At 46.1% G+C, this 19,449-nt stretch overlaps 1 protein-coding gene across 2 annotated transcripts in view; it reads right to left on the reverse strand.

The window, feature by feature from the left end:
• smc4 (structural maintenance of chromosomes 4) overlaps positions 1–19,449 on the reverse strand; it is a 38,988-nt gene that overhangs the window by 6,461 nt on the left and 13,078 nt on the right. For both annotated transcript variants that reach the window (XM_042062734.1, XM_042062735.1), the window contains exons 8-18: positions 18,264–18,404; positions 11,779–11,929; positions 8,855–9,019; positions 7,285–7,518; positions 5,673–5,858; positions 3,654–3,815; positions 3,197–3,422; positions 2,729–2,808; positions 2,248–2,400; positions 1,401–1,527; positions 1,007–1,196 (exon numbers count right to left, since the gene is read on the reverse strand). In XM_042062734.1, coding sequence (XP_041918668.1) covers positions 1,007–1,196; positions 1,401–1,527; positions 2,248–2,400; positions 2,729–2,808; positions 3,197–3,422; positions 3,654–3,815; positions 5,673–5,858; positions 7,285–7,518; positions 8,855–9,019; positions 11,779–11,929; positions 18,264–18,404 — 1,815 coding nt within the window. The remainder of the gene's footprint in view (positions 1–1,006; positions 1,197–1,400; positions 1,528–2,247; positions 2,401–2,728; positions 2,809–3,196; positions 3,423–3,653; positions 3,816–5,672; positions 5,859–7,284; positions 7,519–8,854; positions 9,020–11,778; positions 11,930–18,263; positions 18,405–19,449) is intronic.

The following is a 19,449-nucleotide window of genomic DNA, read 5'->3' on the forward strand; positions in this document are numbered from 1 at the left end:
TATGAAAAAACCCCCGAAAACAATCGTTTTTACCAGCTCAAGTTGCCACAGGCAGCAGCTAACGCAGTCAGGCAACTACAACTACTTTAATACGTTATGTAGTCAAACTCATAACCAGTCCATCCCCTGCTCTACCACATTAGATACAGCATCACAGCAGACCATAGCGAGACAGAATGTCAGAAGAATCAGAATCACACTTTTTTTCCCTTTATTGGCCACCAAGGAATTTTTCCGGCTGTTGGCATGTAGCAGTAGCCTGTAAATTCAGACCCAAATCTAGAAAGATTTAGCGTCTGGCTATGAGTAATGAAAATGGGCCAACTCGAGGGGCGACACCAAAAATGCATTTGAAAATATCACTGCACGCAACTGGATAACACTACGACCAATCAGAACAATACACGAGATGACGTATCCAGAAATTAGCTACCAGCGGAGCCAACTGGTAGATTAGACTCTGCGGAATCCGTTGGGCAAAGAAAAGGAGTCGAGCACCGTCTTCTGTTCCTCTTTTAGAGAAAAAGCCAAGTCTAACTCGTTCATTGTGGTGGCCAAAGCCGTTTCAAACAACTGGTGTTCATCTGTAGCCATCTTGCAATGTTTACGGACTGATTCCAAACTTAGACGTTGCAGCGCTGTTGTCATTTGTTTAGCTCGCCTCTGGCCCGCCTATATCAGATACACCGATGTGATCGGTGCAGCCCGGCTCGAACAGCAGTAATGAGCATTATTCAAATTCAAATTGTGCTCTCGCGAGAACTCTGGATTTCTAGGGTAATGTGGCAGTACACAGGGCTTAAAGCAATAGTAATGTCTGTGCCTGAAGTTATCAGACATTTATGAGGATGTCATATATACTGTAGTCTCATTGCCTATTTTCAAATCAAGCATGCCAGCTCACGCCTGAATTCAGGCACGGTGCCTGAACAATTTAAGCCCTGAGTACAGGAAGAGAGGAAAAAAGAGCAGAGTTTAAAAAAAAAAAAAAAAAAAAAACCCTCACCGTCCGGCGGTCTTGATGGCCACCTGGGCCTTGGTGATGGCGGAGGTGCACTCGTCCAGCCCCTTGTTGACCTGGTCCAGCTTGTCCTGCTGGGCCTTCAGCTTGTGGCTGTTGATGTCCACGATGAGGGTGTGTAGGCGCTTCACCTCTGCCTCCACCTTCCCTGCCTTGCTGGACGCCGCCTCAAAGTCTGAGAGGACGGGGGGTGGGTGGTAGAGGTTAGAAAAATTCTTCTCCTGTCTGGTCTATTCCGTCTAGCATCACACTTTCATATTTGAGATACTTAAACATATTCCTTTGGCTGACGCTTTAATCCAAAGTGACTAACATGTCAATTCTGATAAGGGAAAGCCCCTCCAGAGGAACTCTGAGTTGACCCTACACACAAACACACCTTTTTTGAAGGAGTCCAGGTTCTTCTCCATCTGTTTCTGCTTGGCCTTGTCAGGTGCAGCGGCGACGACACTAGCCTCCAGCTTCTTGATCTGGGACTTGAGGTGAACCTCCTGCTCAGCCAGACCCTGTGGAGACAGAGGTGTGTGAGCACCTACACCTTGGATTTCTCCAGTGTTATTGTGTGTGTGTGTGTGTGTGTACCTGGATGTGTGAGCACGTACAACCTTTTCTCGGTGTACAGTACAGGCCAGAGGTGTGTGAGCACGTACACCCTGTTCTCTGTGTACATGTCATCATAATTCACTATTATCTGATGTTCGGAGTAATTTGTTATTATAATTGATAGTGTGTGTGTACCTGGATGATGGCGGTGTACTTCAGTATTAGTGTGTGTGTGTGTGTGTGTACCTGGATGCTGGCGGTGTACTTTTTCAGTATTAGTGTGTGTGTGTGTGTGTGTGTGTGTGTGTGTGTGTGTGTGTGTGTGTGTGTGTGCGCGCGTGCGCGTGTGTGTGTGTGTGTACACCTGGATGCTGGCGGTGTACTTCAGTATTAGTGTGTGTGTGTGTACCTGGATGCTGGCGGTGTACTTTTTCAGTATTAGTGTGTGTGTGTGTGTGTGTGTGTGTGTACCTGGATGCTGGCGGTGTACTTTTTCAGTATTAGTATGTGTATGTGTGTGTATGTGTGTGTGTACCTGGATGCTGGCGGTGTACTTCTTCAGTATTAGTATGTGTGTGTGTGTGTGTGTGTGTGTGTGTGTGTGTGTGTGTGTGTGTGTGTGTGTGTGTGTGTGTGTGTACCTGGATGCTGGCGGTGTACTTCTCCAGAGTGTGTGTGTGTACCTGGATGCTGGCGGTGTACTTCTCCAGAGTGTTCTTCATGTCTCTGAGCTGCTGTCTCTGGCGATGCACCTTCTCCTCCAGCTGCTGCCTCTGCTGCTGATAGTCCTGCCTCTGCCTCTGCTTCTCCCGCAGAGTGCTCTCCATGCCGTCCAGCTACACACACACACACACACACGCGCACACACACACAGATCACAATGTGGATAACCATTTATTAAGCATCTTAATTGTCATTTGACCACATACCAGTGAACAGTCTTGATTATTACAAACATTGAACACAAAGTCACATTGTCCTATAGTTATGTTAAACTCTACCGTTTCAGGAGTGTGTGTGTGTGTGTTCTTAAACTGTACAGTTTCAGGTTTGAGTGTGCGTGTTGTTAAACTGTACAGTTTCAGGTGCGAGTGGGTGTGTTGTTAAACTGTACTGTTTCAGGTGTGTGTGTGTTTTTGTGTGTGCGTGTGTTGCGTTGCTCACCTCCTTTTGGCTGATCTCTGAGCCGATGGAGGAGCCCATCTTGCCCCTCATCACCCGGCTGCCTCCTCCAGTCATGGTACCTGGGGGAGGGGCGAGGGGGAGTGTCAGGTCCTAAAACAACATGGCTCCTACCCTGCCACAGGCTGAGGAAGCACGTCCGTATGTCCGCGTTCTCATTAACAGGCCTGGTTCTTCAGTTAGTGAGACACAGATCTGATTTTTTAATAACAGCGCGAATCTGCACATCGACTTATGACACTAACTGCCCAGTCCCGTGGGCACTTCTGTGCGAGTCTGACGCTGACCACATTTTGGAATAACAACGTGAACAGACACACAGGGGCACCGTTTTCTCTTTAATGATATTCGTGGTTTGAGTCGCGGTTGGGTTGAATAATAGCAGTGGGCGAGTTCGGGCTGGCCCTGACGTGTGCGCACACACACACACACACACACAGCGCTCCCTACCGGCCTGCTCGATGATCTGTCCCTGCATGGTGACGACCCTCCAGCGCTTGTCCTTCTGGAAGGCGACCTTGGTGGCCTGCTCCAGGTCTCTGGCGACCAGCGTGTCCCTCAGGGCGAAGTAGAACGCCGGACGCACCGCCTCGTCCTTCACCTTCACCATGTCGAACAGGCGCGGGATGCTCTCCGGGGTGGAGATGGCGCCCATGCTCCGCTCCCACACCTTCATCTGAGGGTCAAAGGTCAAGTGCTCGTCAGTCAACGCCAACCGCGTCAGAAAGTCATTTTGGCTCGGCATCATTTTGTTGTTCTCTGTGTGTGCGAGAGACTGAGTCTGGCATTTGATTAGCCAATGCATGAGTGCTGTCTACTAAATCACACACATACACTCTTTTAAACACACACACACACACCTTTTCAAACACAACAGACCACACACACACAAACTGTTGATCCCCACCTTGTCCAGGCCTATGAAGGTGGCCACTCCGATATTCTGCGCTTTGAGGAAAGTAACACACTTCTGCGCCGTGTCGATGGTGTCCACCAGGATGTTGTCCAGAGCCCCACAGCTGGAGGAGATGGCGATGTCGTACTTCTCATCGATGGCCCCCAAGTCACCCTAACGAACGACAGACAGACAGACAGACGACAGCAGCATTTGAGAGAGTGCACGACATGCATGACAACACAACGCTCTGGCCCAGACCATAATAAAAGGCCACTCTTAGAGCACCAGGCCTGGATCTACACAATATTAGAGCGTGGCAGGCACAGAGGAAACCTTAATAACAGCATGGCCTCCAGCAGCTCTCGTATACGTCTCACGGTACACGCCATGCACCGTTTCATAAGCCCTCCTGCTCGGCTGCCATGCGGCGGCGCACGCCCCAGTGCACCCTGGGCCACGGGAGGACCTCCGCCTGCTCTCTGCAATTCATTCCGCTGCTAGGCCATTGTGATGTAAGAGCCCAGTGGAATGAGAAGGCGGCTCGTGGCGTGGCCTTGGCAAAGCTGGGGATCCATCAAATGAAAAAGGCCATCTTCAGTCGGACAGCAGGGCTCTCGTGACTGCGAGGGATCAGCCTTCTGACCTGCAGCGCTGCTTTTAGTGTGATGTCTCAACAGAGAGTCATTTTGCCTGATGCCTGGTTTGCTCCACAGATGGATGCCCCCTCTTTTTGACCTCTGGCCTTAGCTTACAAAGAGAGAAACTTTGGGGGGCCTAGTTTTGCAGAGCAAGCTGCTAAAGTGACAGGACAGAAAAGGCAGAGGAGGAAGTAGGATGAGATCCAGAGAGCCATACGAGGCGAGCCACCACAAAAGGAGTCCAGTTTGACAAAATAAAAAAAATGGGTTTATTGAATTCATAATCCACAGACTTTAGGGTTTAAAATAAGGGTCATTTGTTCAATTCCGTTCAACAGACAACCCAGAGATATTGGCCAAAATGTGAAGGCTATCCTCATCTCAGCAAAAAAACAAGTTGAGAAAATCAGGTTTAAAGTTTGCGAAGTGATGAGCGCAGCTTCTAAATCCGTTCACGCAGGCGGTAAGACGTGAGGCATCCGTATAGACCCTTTCAACAATAAAAACAAAAACAATGCTTGAACGTTCTATTTGGGCCCCAATCTACTTCCTCTGCATTAAGATAACATATGGAATGTTAAAACGGAAGTCTTGTGGGGCCAACTATGATGCTGATAATGGAACTCTCTTGAAAGGGTCCATAACTTGTGAGGTAGCCTATAATGTTCGATCACCTTCAGAAGATGACAAGAAGAAAAATAGCCAAATGCCTAATGTTTTTGTTTTTAAATAGGCCGCCAACTCCAAAACAAACTGAATCGGACCAATCGGGTGCAATCTCCGTGAGGAATCTGGTCAGCAACAACTGTTTAGGTGGCTGTTTGTTCTCCTGAATCTAAAATAGAACATTTCTTCAGAATAATTACAAGTGGATAGCCTATTTATGATGACTTCTTGAAGAGGCCAAAAAGCCAAAACACAAAGTTATCAGACCAAAGAAAACGGAAACTTTCCTGTTCTCACGTACAGCAAGCATCTTAACGAGAAAGAAAAACGTCAACTTTAGCAAAACTTCAATGCGCAGCCTACACGTTTGGCCTTCAAAATCATATTTCTACATCGTTTTACAGTAAGATATGTCAATGACTGATAGATAAGATGTTTTTAAGGAAAGTGTTCGTGGTGAAATTAGAAAATACATATTTTAGTCATTTTTCGACCCTCTCAATTCAAATCACTATCTCGAAATGGATTTCCGTAACACTGGACTCATTTGGTCGTGGCACGCCCATTTATTGGACTGCAAGATCCATAAACTGTGTTTATGCCGCGGTTTGGGTTTGATTCCTGCTGCTTTAGATGAACAGTGTCTTCTAAATATCAGTCACATTTACATTTCATTGTGTGTGTGTGTGTGTGTGTGTGTGTGTGTGTGTGTGAACACACTCACCAGGCGTCCAAGGATGCCAGGGATCTGCCCACTCCTCCTCTGCTGCATGAGTGCCTGGAGCACCTTGCCGCGGCTGCGGGTGGAGGACAGGGAGCTCTTGGCCTCCTCCACCTTCTGCCGCATGTCCCGCAGCACCTCCTGCACCTGCCCGTCAGCCTGGCTCACCTGCTCCAGCTCCTGCTCATCCTGTGGGGCGCGCACGCGCACACGGAGACACACACACACGGAGACAGACACACACAGACACGCACACACACAGACACGCACACGCACACACACGGACACGCACACACACGCACACGCACACACACGCACACGCAACATGTGGATAAGCACACACGCGGACACACGCACACACACACAGATAGAGAGACATACAGTCAGGCTCAGGAGCACATTGGGATGCTTCGGTGCCAACCAGGAAGTGGCATGGAAATGTGTGGTTGGGGGAGGTCAGCGATACGATTATTCTACTGGACACTTCCTCAACCACCACCGCAGCACATGTGCATGTCCTATCTCTGGAAAGCACGCAGTGCCTGGAGGGGTCACCTCCATCCTCTCATCCATCAGTCACCATGCATGCATGTCCTGCCACAGCATCCAAGAGCATCGCAGCTGAATGCATGTCCTGCCACAGCATCCAAGAGCATCGCAGCTGCATGCATGTCCTGCCACAGCATCCAAGAGCATCGCAGCTGAATGCATGTCCTGCCACAGCATCCAAGAGCATCGCAGCTGCATGCATGTCCTGCCACAGCATCCAAGAGCATCGCAGCTGAATGCATGTCCTGCCACAGCATCCAAGAGCATCGCAGCTGAATGCATGTCCTGCCACAGCATCCAAGAGCATCGCAGCTGAATGCATGTCCTGCCACAGCATCCAAGAGCATCGCAGCTGAATGCATGTCCTGCCACAGCATCCAAGAGCATCGCAGCTGAATGCAGGGTGCACTTATAGCAAAGGCACAGATAGCATATGGCACAGATTTCATTGGCTGACTTCTCACAATGGACAGTCAACAGTTAAAAAGTAACTCATTAACTCGAGCTGTGAGCAACTCTTCCTAACAGTAAATTATATGACGTGAGAGGAACTAACAGTAGAGGCCTGCCGACGTGAGAGGAACTAACAGTAGAGGCCTGTCGACGTGAGAGGAACTAACAGTAGAGGCCTGTCGACGTGAGGGAGTACGACGTTGGGCTGAGCGAGGACTCTTCTGGGCCAGAGTGCACTACTGCGCCCAGGGCCTGACTTGCGGAGAGTGTGGACGCGGAGATTTATGTGGCCGGTGGCTCCTCTAGTTCACCGCACATGGAGGCAATCAAGCGTCGGTGTCCAACTTGAGGGACTCCGTATTAAGAAAAGATTCCCACTGATGCACCGATTGCTGCACACGGACGCAGTGATATTTCACAAAACACTCAACACGCTTCATGACTGATTAAGGGGGAAATAAGGGAACGTGAGACTGATAAAAAGGCAATGTAGTGCATTGAACAACTTGCCATCACATCTAGGATAAGTTTAACAAACACACACAGACTATAATCCAGTTCATTAGATAACTTACTATTGCATCTACAACCGTTTGAAGCTTTACACACACACCTTCTTGAGTTGCTGCTCGCACTGTGGGATTTTGACCTCCAGGTCCTTGATGGCGGCCTTCCTCTCCTTGAGGGTGTCTGTGGCGCCCTGCAGCGTGTCCTTGGCCTGGTTGAGCTGCGTGAGCACGCTCTTGTGCTGGCTCAGGTAGATGTCCAGCTCCGACTGGGCCACGTCCATGCGGGAGCGTGTCTCGTTCACCTCCTTACTCAACTCCATCAGCTCCCGCTCTTTCGTCTGGGGGAGAGCCACCAGAACACGGGGTCAAACGTGTGTGTGTGTGTGTGTGTGTGTGTGTGTGTGTGTGTGTGTGTGTGTGTGTGTGTGTGTGTGTGTATATATGTATATATACACACACACACACACACACACACACACACACATACATATATACATATATATATATATATATATATATATATATATATACACACTGCTCAAAAAAAAAATAAAAAAATTAAGGGAACAACTAGATTTCTCCACAATTGTTTGACACATTTTTAACACACAGTTAACACATTTTTTTAAACCTTCCAGCCTTTTCTCCATTCTCAAACTACATTCACAGAATGTCTGACAGTTCTTGCAAAATAAAACACTCGCCTCAAAAGTTTTACTTTTACTTGTACTCAGAACCAAACAGTGTCAGAGTACCGATCCAGTGTATGATTGAAGTGTTCCCTTAATTTTTTTGAGCGATAGATAGAAAGATAGATAGATAGAACCTTTAGCCAGGTGTAATTTTCAGTCAGAACAAACATGTTGGTCATGAGAATAACCAACATTAAATCAATATTTGCCAAGGGGTATAAATAATTTTGTTCCTAACTGTACATGTATATAAATATAAAATAATAAACAATTGCACACTTCAAATAAATAAATAAATGAAATAAAATAAATAAATAATCTATAAACTTTGAACGACAGGGTAAAGAGCTATTTAAGCCACTTCGAAAGTTTGTTTAGATCCAGTGATTCTGCCGTCTTGGAAACGCTATGTCAGACTTCGGGACTAATTGCACAGTCCTGCTTGCCAGTGCTCGTCTTGGTGCCTTCAGGTTATATGAAGAGGAGGGAGGACTGATGAATTAAATGTCTAATTAATGGACTGATCTCATTTCAGACTTGGTGGGACAGGGAAAAATGGTTGAATGGATTTGAACTTAATGGCAGCTGCATATCTGCAACGCAGCAAAATAAGTCTCACAAAAAAAGAAAAAAGTGAGCCTGGTGTGTGTTAAGTAAAAAGACACCTGGAGAAGCCACAGCAAAGAATAACAAATGTTTTGATCGTGTTTTCACATAACAGAACATGGCTAATTGGACTACATGCATGTTGCTCACGATGAGTCAAGACAAGACAAGACAAGACAAGACAAGGCCTGAAGTGTGAAACAAAACACACACACACACACACAGGAGCAGCTGATGCTGCGTGTGCTGCTTGCTGACTAATTGGACTACATGCATGTTGCTCACGACGAGTCAAGACAAGACAAGGCCTGAAGTGTGAACACACACACACACCCCCACACAGGAGCAGCTGATGCCGCGTGTGCTGCTTGCTGACCTCTTTGTCCTGCTGCAGGCCCTTGGTCTCCTCCTTCAGGCTCTCCATCACCTGGGCCAGCTTCTCCTCCTCCACCACCTTCTGACCCTCCAGCTGCCCCTTCCTGTTCGTGGCCTCCGTGATGATCTTCTCACTGCTGGCCGGGATGTTCCTCACCTCCTCCAGCTGCACACACACACACACACACACATCCTTACATTAGTACCAGCCTAGACAAGTCACAAACACACACACAGCCTTACATTAGTACCAGCCCAGACAAGTCACAAACACACACACACACACCCTTATATTAGTACTAGGGCTGGGCGATAAACCGATTTTATCGATTAACTCGAGTGTGCAGTTCACGTCGACTTGTTTGAATGAAAATCTGTTTTCTCTTTAACATCCGCTAACGCTTCCCTCTGGCCTCCCGTAGAATGAGCTCGCTCGCCCCCCCCCCCCCCCCAGCATAGAGCATTTACCAATAGTGACTGATAGTGATAGTAGTGAGTGACAACATGGCAGCAAGCAGGGAAGAACTCGTTCCGAAGAAAGGCACTGTGTCATCCGTCATTGGTTTGCGTTCGCGAGGTCAGATTTAGACCAGACAACACCCCGCTGCAAAGTATGTGTGAAGTCTGTTGCTAGCAAAGGCAGCAGTACGACAAATTTACTGGCGCGCCTCAAACAAAAGCATCCTGTCGAATGGGAGAAATGTTGTGCGCAGCGGAATGAAAAAGACAGCAGCACCCCAAGCACCACACGCACAGCCGCTAAAATACAGTCCACCGTACCGCAAACGTTTTCAAACCGCATCCCATATGACAAGAATTCGGCCCGCTGAAAAGCCATAACAGATGCGATCGCTATCGATTAAAGTTTTGGACCCAAGGTATGTGCTACCTAGCCGAAAGTACTTCTCCGACGTTGCCTTGCCCGATCTATATAGTAGCACAAGACAACGGGTCAAAAAAAAGAGTTGGAAGATGTGTCCTTTTACTCTGCCACCACAGATTAATGGTCAAGTCGGACAATGCAACCGTACAGGAGTCTCACTGTGCACTTCATTAACAATGACTGGACTCTGCGCAGCGTCTGCCTTCAAACGGCAAACTTTCCAGAGGACCACACGGGTGAAATTGTAGCCCAGGGGCTAAGAGATGCCCTCAACTCATGGAACCTTGCCGAAGACCGACTCATTTGTATGACTGCTGACAGCGGCAGCAACATGATTAAAGCGCTGAAGGACAATTCATATTGTACAGAAATTGAAGCAAGACAAGTTTGTGAATGTAGTGGTATGTTCCCCTAAAATGTGTTTTGATTAGGCCTATGTATTTTTTATTTACTACAGAGAATGGTGTGAAGGACCCACGGCTCAATCGTGCTGTTGGGGTTTGTAAAAAGGCTGTGTCTGCCTTTTCTTACAGCTGGAAAAAAAGAAGAGATATGAGCAAAGTACAGGCAGAGGGGTGCATTGTTACATGTCTAAAGCCAGAGGTGGCAGATAGGCTTGCTAAGAATGTTTAGAAAACAAAAAAAAGCACCCTATGCTGTCATGTACAGATAACTGATGTTGAATGTTATGTTACATAAGGTTACAAGTCATGTTACATTTTCACAGTTTACGATGGCAGGGCCTGCCATATTGCCTTTTTGGCTAGTTGTTGTTGATTGCACTTTAACTCCAAAGGAGAAATCAAAATAAAAACAAGTATTTTTGGAACTATTTCTTTTGCATATGAATTTGGGGGCTGTTAAGAAAATCGATTTAAATCGTAAATTGGATTTTTTGTGACAAATATCGGGGTTTTTTTTTTTTAGGCCATATCGCCCAGCCCTAATTAGTACCAGCCCAGACAAGTCACAAACACACACACACACACAGGTCATGGACCTACACAACAAGCCATGGTGCTTCCCAGTGGCAAAGATGGGACCGTCCTGATGGACCCTTTGAGTTTTGGGCCTGGGCTATTGTCCAGGACTCAGTCGTAATTAACAATCACGGTTACTCGAAGTGCTATTTAAAGGCATTTTGTGAGGCTCAACTGCTTTGTGTAACAGATGGCAACTCTGGGAGAGAGAAAAAAAGAAAAAGAAAAGAAAAAAAAAAACGACTCACACTTTTGTAAGGGGATGTAAACGCGGGCAGAAACGAAAGTGGGCTAATTAATATAAATGCTGGCTAAGAATAGCTCTGGTTCCTTTTTACAAGTAGCTTGCCGTCCAAGAGCGGCATGGGAGCCAGATTCACCCGGCCAGCCGATTCCTACAGAGCAGGCTCTGGAGCTCCCCCTAGAGGACGGCCCAGGGTATCGCGGCCCGAGCAGCCATACACAGCCCAGGCATTTCCTGCAAAATGGCCCTCCGAGCACTTTCATCTGCACAGCTCAGCCTTCACAAGCCTCATACGCATGTGACTTACTCCAAATTTTTTTTTTTATGTGTAAACGTTACAAATTTCACCCAGTTGTTACTTTAGCACTATGATAAACAAGTTACATTTATTATATTTTTTCCCCTTCAATATTTAAAGATTTTGGGTTGAGTTTTTTGGATTACAAGGGAGCAGCTGCTTTTTCTGGAAGTGGATCTGAAGAGAACTCTTTGCCTTTGTCTGATGCCAGATTCATTAGTTAAGAGATTATTAAGCCATGGTGCATGGCGCAGCAACTGGAATGGCCATGATTAGTCAGGGACCAGAGAGGATGAAACAGAGGACACACACACACACACACACACACACACACACACACACACACGACAGATGTATGCAAACACACACACACACACCACACAAGACAGATGCATGCACGCACACACACACCACATAAGACAGATGCATGCACACACACACACACACACACAAGACAGATGCATGCACACACACACACCGACACAGACACACACACACAGACAGACAGACAGACACACACCTTCTCCTGGTCCTTCTGCAGCTGCTTGTCCAGCTTCTTGGTCTTGCTCTTGCAGTGCTTGAGCTTCTCGCGCACCTCTACGTCCTGCAGGTCCAGCTGGGTGAACTTCTCCTTCTGGTTCTCGATGTACTTGGTCACCTTCCCCAGCTTCCTGCACACACACACACACACACACACACACCTTTCAGCACATACCACACACAAACACACAGCCTCCTGCACAGACGACACACAAACAGCCTCCTGCACAGACGACACACACACAGCCTCCTGTACAGAGGAGACACTCTCTCACACATAGCCTCCTGCACAGGAGACACTCTCTCACACATAGCCTCCTGCACAGAGGAGACACTCTCTCACACACACACACAGCGTCCTGCAAAGAGACACTCACACACACACACAGCCTCCTGCACAGAGGAGACGCACACACACACAGCCTCCTGCACAGAGGAGAGACACACACACACACACAGCCTCCTCCATAGAGGAGACGCATACCGACACACACACAGCCTCCCGCACAGTGGAGACACACACACACACACACACACACACACCTTTCAGCACATACCACACACAAACACACAGCCTCCTGCACAGACGACACACAAACAGCCTCCTGCACAGACGACACACACACAGCCTCCTGTACAGAGGAGACACTCTCTCACACATAGCCTCCTGCACAGGAGACACTCTCTCACACATAGCCTCCTGCACAGAGGAGACACTCTCTCACACACACACACACAGCGTCCTGCAAAGAGACACTCACACACACACACAGCCTCCTGCACAGAGGAGACGCACACACACACAGCCTCCTGCACAGAGGAGAGACACACACACACACACACACAGCCTCCTCCATAGAGGAGACGCATACCGACACACACACAGCCTCCCGCACAGTGGAGACACACACACACACACACACACACACACAGCCTCCTGCATAGAGGAGACACTCTCTCACACACACACGCACAGCCTCCTGCACAGAGGAGACACTCACAGCCTCCTGCACAGAGGAGACACTCTCTCACACACACACACGCAGCCTCCTGCACAGAGGAGACACACACACACAGCCTCCTGCAGAGGAGACACTCTCACACACACACACAGCCTCCTGCACAGAGGAGAGACACACACACAGCCTCCTGCATAGAGGAGACGCATACCGACACACACACAGCCTCCTGCACAGTGGAGACACTCTCTCACACACACAGCCTCCTGCACAGAGGAGACACGCTCACACACACAGCCTCCTGCACAGAGGAGACACTCTCACACACACACAGCCTCCTGCACAGAGGAGACACTCTCACACACACAGCCTCCTGCACAGAGGAGACACTCTCACACACACACAGCCTCCTGCACAGAGGAGACACTCTCACACACACACAGCCTCCTGCACAGAGGAGACACTCTCACACACACACAGCCTCCTGCACAGAGGAGACACTCTCACACACACACAGCCTCCTGCACAGAGGAGACACTCTCACACACACACAGCCTCCTGCACAGAGGAGACACACACACACACAGCCTCCTGCACAGAGGAGACACACACACACACAGCCTCCTGCACAGAGGAGACACACACATACACAGCCTCCTGCACAGAGGAGACACACACATACACAGCCTCCTGCACAGAGGAGACACACACATACACAGCCTCCTGCACAGAGGAGACACTCACACACACACTCTATTACCTCTTTTCAATTAAATTATTATTAGCCATTTCTTTTGTAAGCAGATGGAGAGAGAGAGAGACTTCTGGACATCTGCTGTTGTCAGTGTGCAGTCTATCCCTTAACTCACAATAGGCCAACATGTTCGGTTTTCTTTTTTTGTTTTCCTGCTTTTATATATATATCCACTCGATGTTAAATTATTATCTGCCGACTAATGCAAATTACAGTTTCTTTCAGATGGCGGTGGCTCTCTGCCATCTGAGAGGCTGCAATGATGACATTATCCCAACTGAAGCGATAGGTGCGCAATCTCTGTCTGGAAGCCTATTATTTGTTCTTGCTTGTTTTCGAGCTAATAAACCAAAACAACTATGATCTATATGCTCCAAAGAAAAAACTATTTGAACACTCATCAATGAGAAGCTCAAAATATTTAGCCTAGGTGCACTTTCAGAGTCGTTGCTAATGGCTGCATTTGGCCTTGGAAAAGTTTGCGTTCCCTGAGAGCCTTTTAGTTATGAAAACATTAACCATCAGCGACACATGGAAATATAATGCTAACTGAATCAACTGATGAACAAGTAATAACTTTAAGACAACATCAAGCTATTAGGCCTAGGTGAATTCACAATCACACTCAGTTGAGATTTGTTAGTTTCACAAAATGACATCTGGGGGAACGTGATTTTGCGAGTGAACACTGGTTGAGCTCACATATAAAAAGAGGTGGCCACCGCACACTGTTATATTTCTTAGTGATTTTTATTGAGCAACGCGTTTCGCCAGCGAGTGCCACCTCCACAGATGGGAGTTTTTTAGGGGAAAAAAACACAATCGACGAAGAAAACGAGGAGGGGAAAGAGATCCAAATCGAGTGACCCGATTCCTGGCCCAGAACCAGAAAACACGGTGATCAATATTTCTGATTACAGTTTAACAGCCCGTCAGCTAAGTGTGTTAAGTCGTGGATTGTCTTTTGTTCCAACTAACAAAGTAAATGCATTCAAACTGAAAGTGGATAGCTATAAGTTTTTTAGACAACTGCACTTAAAGCATTTTTTTCATACTAGAATTGATGGGAATTCAATGAGTACTAGATCTATAGATCCAATTGCCAAATTTAAGAAAAAAAATCCACCTTTATGCCGCCTGGTGCCCCGAACTCCACTTTAGCCACATTCTGTAAACTTCTAGAAAAATATATAAATCTTATGATGAAATCAACAAACAAAAGGAATGCAGGAAATATCAGTGGTGAGGAGAGGAAGGCACTAAAAGAATTACAACAGAACACAGAAATTGTTATCAAATCTGCAGATAAAGGGGGGGCCATTGTAGTACAAAATACCAAGGATTATGTTGCAGAGGCAGTAAGACAATTGAGTGACACCAAATATTATACACAGCTGGGTAAAAATCCAATAGATGAGCACATAAAAAAGAGAGATGAATTGCTAAACCATGCTTTAGAGAGTAAATGGGTTACCAAAAGTCAATATGATTTTTTGAAAATAGATCATCCAATCACTCCTGTATTGTATCTTCTGCCTAAAATACATAAAAGACTGGTGAATCCGCCGGGTAGGCCCATCATGGCTAGTAGGGATTCCCTAACCGAACCCCTGAGTCAATTTGTGGACTTTTTTATTAGACATAGTCAAAACACTTCCATCTTATGTCGCTGACACTAGGGATATTTTAAATTTGGTCAGAGAGATGTCTATACTGAAGCATTCCCTTTCTTTTGACGTAGAAAGTCTTTACACTAACATCCCACATGAAGGTGGTTTGCAAGCCATCAATTTTTTTCTGGAGGCCAGTGAGAGTGGCGCACCAGTGGAATTTCTGATGACTCTTACTAAATTCATTCTCAAATCCAACTACTTTATGTTCAATAATAAGTATTACCTACAGTGTCAGGGCACTAGTATGGGGTCTCCGTTTGCACCCAATTATGCAAACCTATTTATGGGCCGGTGGGAAGACCAACATATATTCAATAATAATCCTTCTCAAGGCCACATCCAATGCTTTAAACGCTTTATCACACACACACAGCCTCCTGCACAGAGGAGACACTCTCACTCTTTATACACAATATTGCACGCAACAAGCTTCCATCCCATTCACATGATTCAAAATATTCCATACGGGCAGTTCCTAAGGTTAAAAAGAATATGCAGTAACGAAGACAACTACCGAAATAAAGCCCAAGAAATGGTGCAACGATTCAGACAAAGGGGGTACAATGACAATCTCTGGATAAAGTGAGTAAAAGAGACAGAGAAGAATTGTTAAACTCTTCCAATGGACCCTTTCAAGAGAGTTCCATTATCAGCATCATAGTTGGCCCCACAAGACTTCCTTTTTAACATTCAATGTTATCTTAATGCAGAGGAAGTAGATTGGGGCCCAAATAGAACGTTCAAGCATTGTTTTTGTTTTTATTGTTGAAAGGGTCCATAAGGGGGTTCAAAACAATAGTAGGCCTACATTTGTGTCCGAGTACTCCACAGTCTCTAGACAGGTCAAGCGAATAATAAACAAACATTGGGCCTTACTGGATTGTGATCCTAATTTAGATAATTTGTCGTCGGTAAAACCACAATTCTGTTTTAAAAGAAGCAAAAATGTGAGGGATATGGTTGTGAGTTCTATGTACAGATAACCTATGCAGACAAATTGGCTTACCCAAACTGTTTATGGAAATTACAGATGTGGAAAGTGTGTGCCCATTGTTCAAATACTAGTGATACTAAAATATCCTACCACCCACATTCAGGCAAAAAAATACCATATAAAAGAATGTATTAATTGGTTGTCCACACATGTAGTGTATGTGTTAAAATGTCCATGTGGTTTAAGGTATGTGGGTCAAACAAAACGGAATCTCAAATTAAGAATTGCTGAACATAAACGCGCAATTAGAAATGGAAATATGGACTATGCAATTGCTCGACATTACAAAGAAAAAAAAAATCATGGATCGCCTTCCACTCTGAAATTCATGGGTATTGAAAGAGTTAAGCCTCATCCGAGGGGGGGCAATCTGATTAATCAACTCCTAAGAAGGGAAGCATTTTGGATCCATGAATTAAATACTGTAGAGCCTGCTGGTTTGAATGAACTACTAGATCTAAGTATGTTTTTGTAAAGTTGTGGTCTTTTGAAAATTTGAATCTTAACACTGACAGAAAATATGAGTAATCAAGCACTTGCACTTTAATTAATAGGTGGAGTTTTATAGGAAGGTCTATTGGTAACTTATACTCTGCTATGAAGATGGGGAATTACTATTATTTTGTATGGTGTAATTGTACTTGCAAGCACTGAAGCACTTTAAAATATACTACATTTTTAATTAAAAGTTAACCAGTATATGAATTCTGATATTTGTGTATGGAACACATTTTGGGCACATTTTTAATAGAAAGGTTAACTGTAATGAATTGTCTAAATGTTGCTTAAAAGTGTAACTGTTTATTGAATATGTATTTGCTGTGAACATTGGTGTTTTTATAGATTCATGTGATTGTGGATATGTACACAAATATGGACATTTAAATACTGTAAACAATGCAATGGACTCTAATATATCAGGATGACTAAATGTGATACCGAAATTGTGAAATGTTGATTGTGAAATATTTGACTAGTAATCTCTGGATTGCCTCTAGTAGGGGAGATGACTAGTTGAGCTGTGTGATAGATTTACTAATTGATGACCTGAGTCAATGGACTATGTGACTAATTGATGTAATGACTTGAGTCATGTGATGTATCAGTGGCCTATCACCTGTTCGGATGGGACCTTATTTTATCTCACTTGCTTAGTTTTGAATTGAGCCTGATGAAGCAACTGGCGAAACGCGTTGCTCAATAAAAATCACAAAGAAATATAACAGTGTGCGGTGGCCACCTCTTTTTATATATGAACTTTAAAACCTGCAATCCACCAGCACCTTTTTAAGTTGGCTTTGCAAAGGGATTTCTTCTATTTACTGGTTGAGCTCACCTCAAGTATTTTGTGTAAACCACCGTTGGCTGCAGAAAATATAGCATAACGAGTGGCCACTTTGCTTTGCCGGTCATTCTCACTTGTCACTTTCTCTCTGTATGAAATAGATTTGTGGGAGATTCTAATTAACGTTCTCCAGTGAGCTTTCCGGAGATGTTGGATGTCTGCTCGTTTTTGCGTAGTTTTAAGTAAGAAATCGTACCCGCGTACTTTGATGTTAAAATGCGTGGTTGCTGCACAAAATGCATATAGGTTGGCAGGTCAAACTCTCACACACAGCCTCCTGCACAGAGGAGACACACACACACACACACACACACACACACAGCCTCCTGCACAGAGGAGAAACACACACACACACACACACACGCAGCCTCCTGCAGAGAGCAGACACACACAGCCTCCTGCACAGAGACGACACTCGCACACCACAGGCTGAGGTCATGGGAGGTCTTGAGTGTTCCACTAAACTACACAGGTTTGGGACAGAAGAGGAGGGTTGCTCAGAGTGGAGAGTGTTAAAGCACAATAAGGAGCAGAGCATGATGCAAAACCACCCACACCCACACAAGGAGCTGACCAGAGGAGGCTAGAAGGGATACTCCAGCCAGGGTTTCCTTCTTATCTGGAGAGCAGAATTTTTTTCTTGTTTTTGTTTTCGGAGCATATGTGCAAATTCACAATATTCACACACACACACAGACACACACACAGCGGTGCTAAGAGGGCCGTGTTCCGTAACTTACTTCTCCACATTTTTCAGGTCTTGGGTCTTCCCTTTCATCTCCTCGGACAGCTTGTTGTTTTTCTCCGTCAGCTCCTTGGTGTCGTCCTGGATCTGCCGCTTTTCCACTTCGTGCTCCACCACACGTTTCTGTAGGTCATGGCTGGTGAGCCAAGCGCAGGCATACAGTTAGACACACACACACACACACACACAGAGAAACAGGGAGAGAGACACACACACAGAGAGATGGCAGAGTCGGCCGCAGGGCATGAAGAATCAAGGCCGAAAAAAAGAAGAGAAAAGGGCCGTTTATGCGAATCCCGACGGGTCGATGCGCTCACAGCTGCAGCTTGGGTTAGGGCGAGCGTGGCGCGACCTCGACTCCACATGTGCGAACGCGCATCCCGTAAGGAGAGGGCATCAGAAGCACTACCACTTGTCGTAAGCAGTTTTAGTTGTGGACAAACAGACTACGTGAGGTTAAGAGTGTGAGAGTGGGCCAGGGGAGATGGACAGTTTACTGGGCTGTGCCCTAGCCTGGCGGGCCATCCTATATCATTGAAATGTATAGTCTGGTATCGAACCATTCACCTCGCTTAATCCAAGGGGCGGGCAGAGAATTGTCTTTCAAACTGCCTAGGCATGCAGTAGGCCAGCGCTACGACCATATCCGTATCCGGTCGGCAAAACGGCAAATACATCCTTCTTCGAAAGTAATGACTTAAGTGCATTGTGTTGCTCAACTTTCAAAGAAAAGCACAAGTCCAACTCCTCCAAAGTTGACGCCAACGCCGATTCAAACAACCGCTCTTCGTTCGCCATAGCCACCTTCCTTGTTGTTCACAGTCGCAGGACTGTCGTTATCCTGTTAAGCCCGCCTTAAGACTCTAACAAAATAGAGCGCTGTGATTGGAGAACATCCACGGTGCTAAGCCAATAGAAATCCCTATGGCTCGATACTAGACGTACAGGCTGAGCAAATTAATTTGCCGCCGCTAGGGTGCGTCTAGATTTCTAGGCTAGGCTGTGCCCATTTCATGCTTGCAAATTTAATTTAAATGTAATCCACCTATTGGTGACAATCGGAACTACAACTTAACTGCCACCAATGGAGACTAACGATAATCATGCAACAAGAAGCTCATCTTTGATTATGAATTTCTCCTTCTTATTTCTTGATTATGAATTTCATAAGGATTCTTGAT

The sequence above is a fragment of the Alosa sapidissima genome, chromosome 15 (genome assembly GCF_018492685.1).
Source record: "Alosa sapidissima isolate fAloSap1 chromosome 15, fAloSap1.pri, whole genome shotgun sequence".
Taxonomy (NCBI): Eukaryota; Metazoa; Chordata; class Actinopteri; order Clupeiformes; family Clupeidae; genus Alosa; species Alosa sapidissima.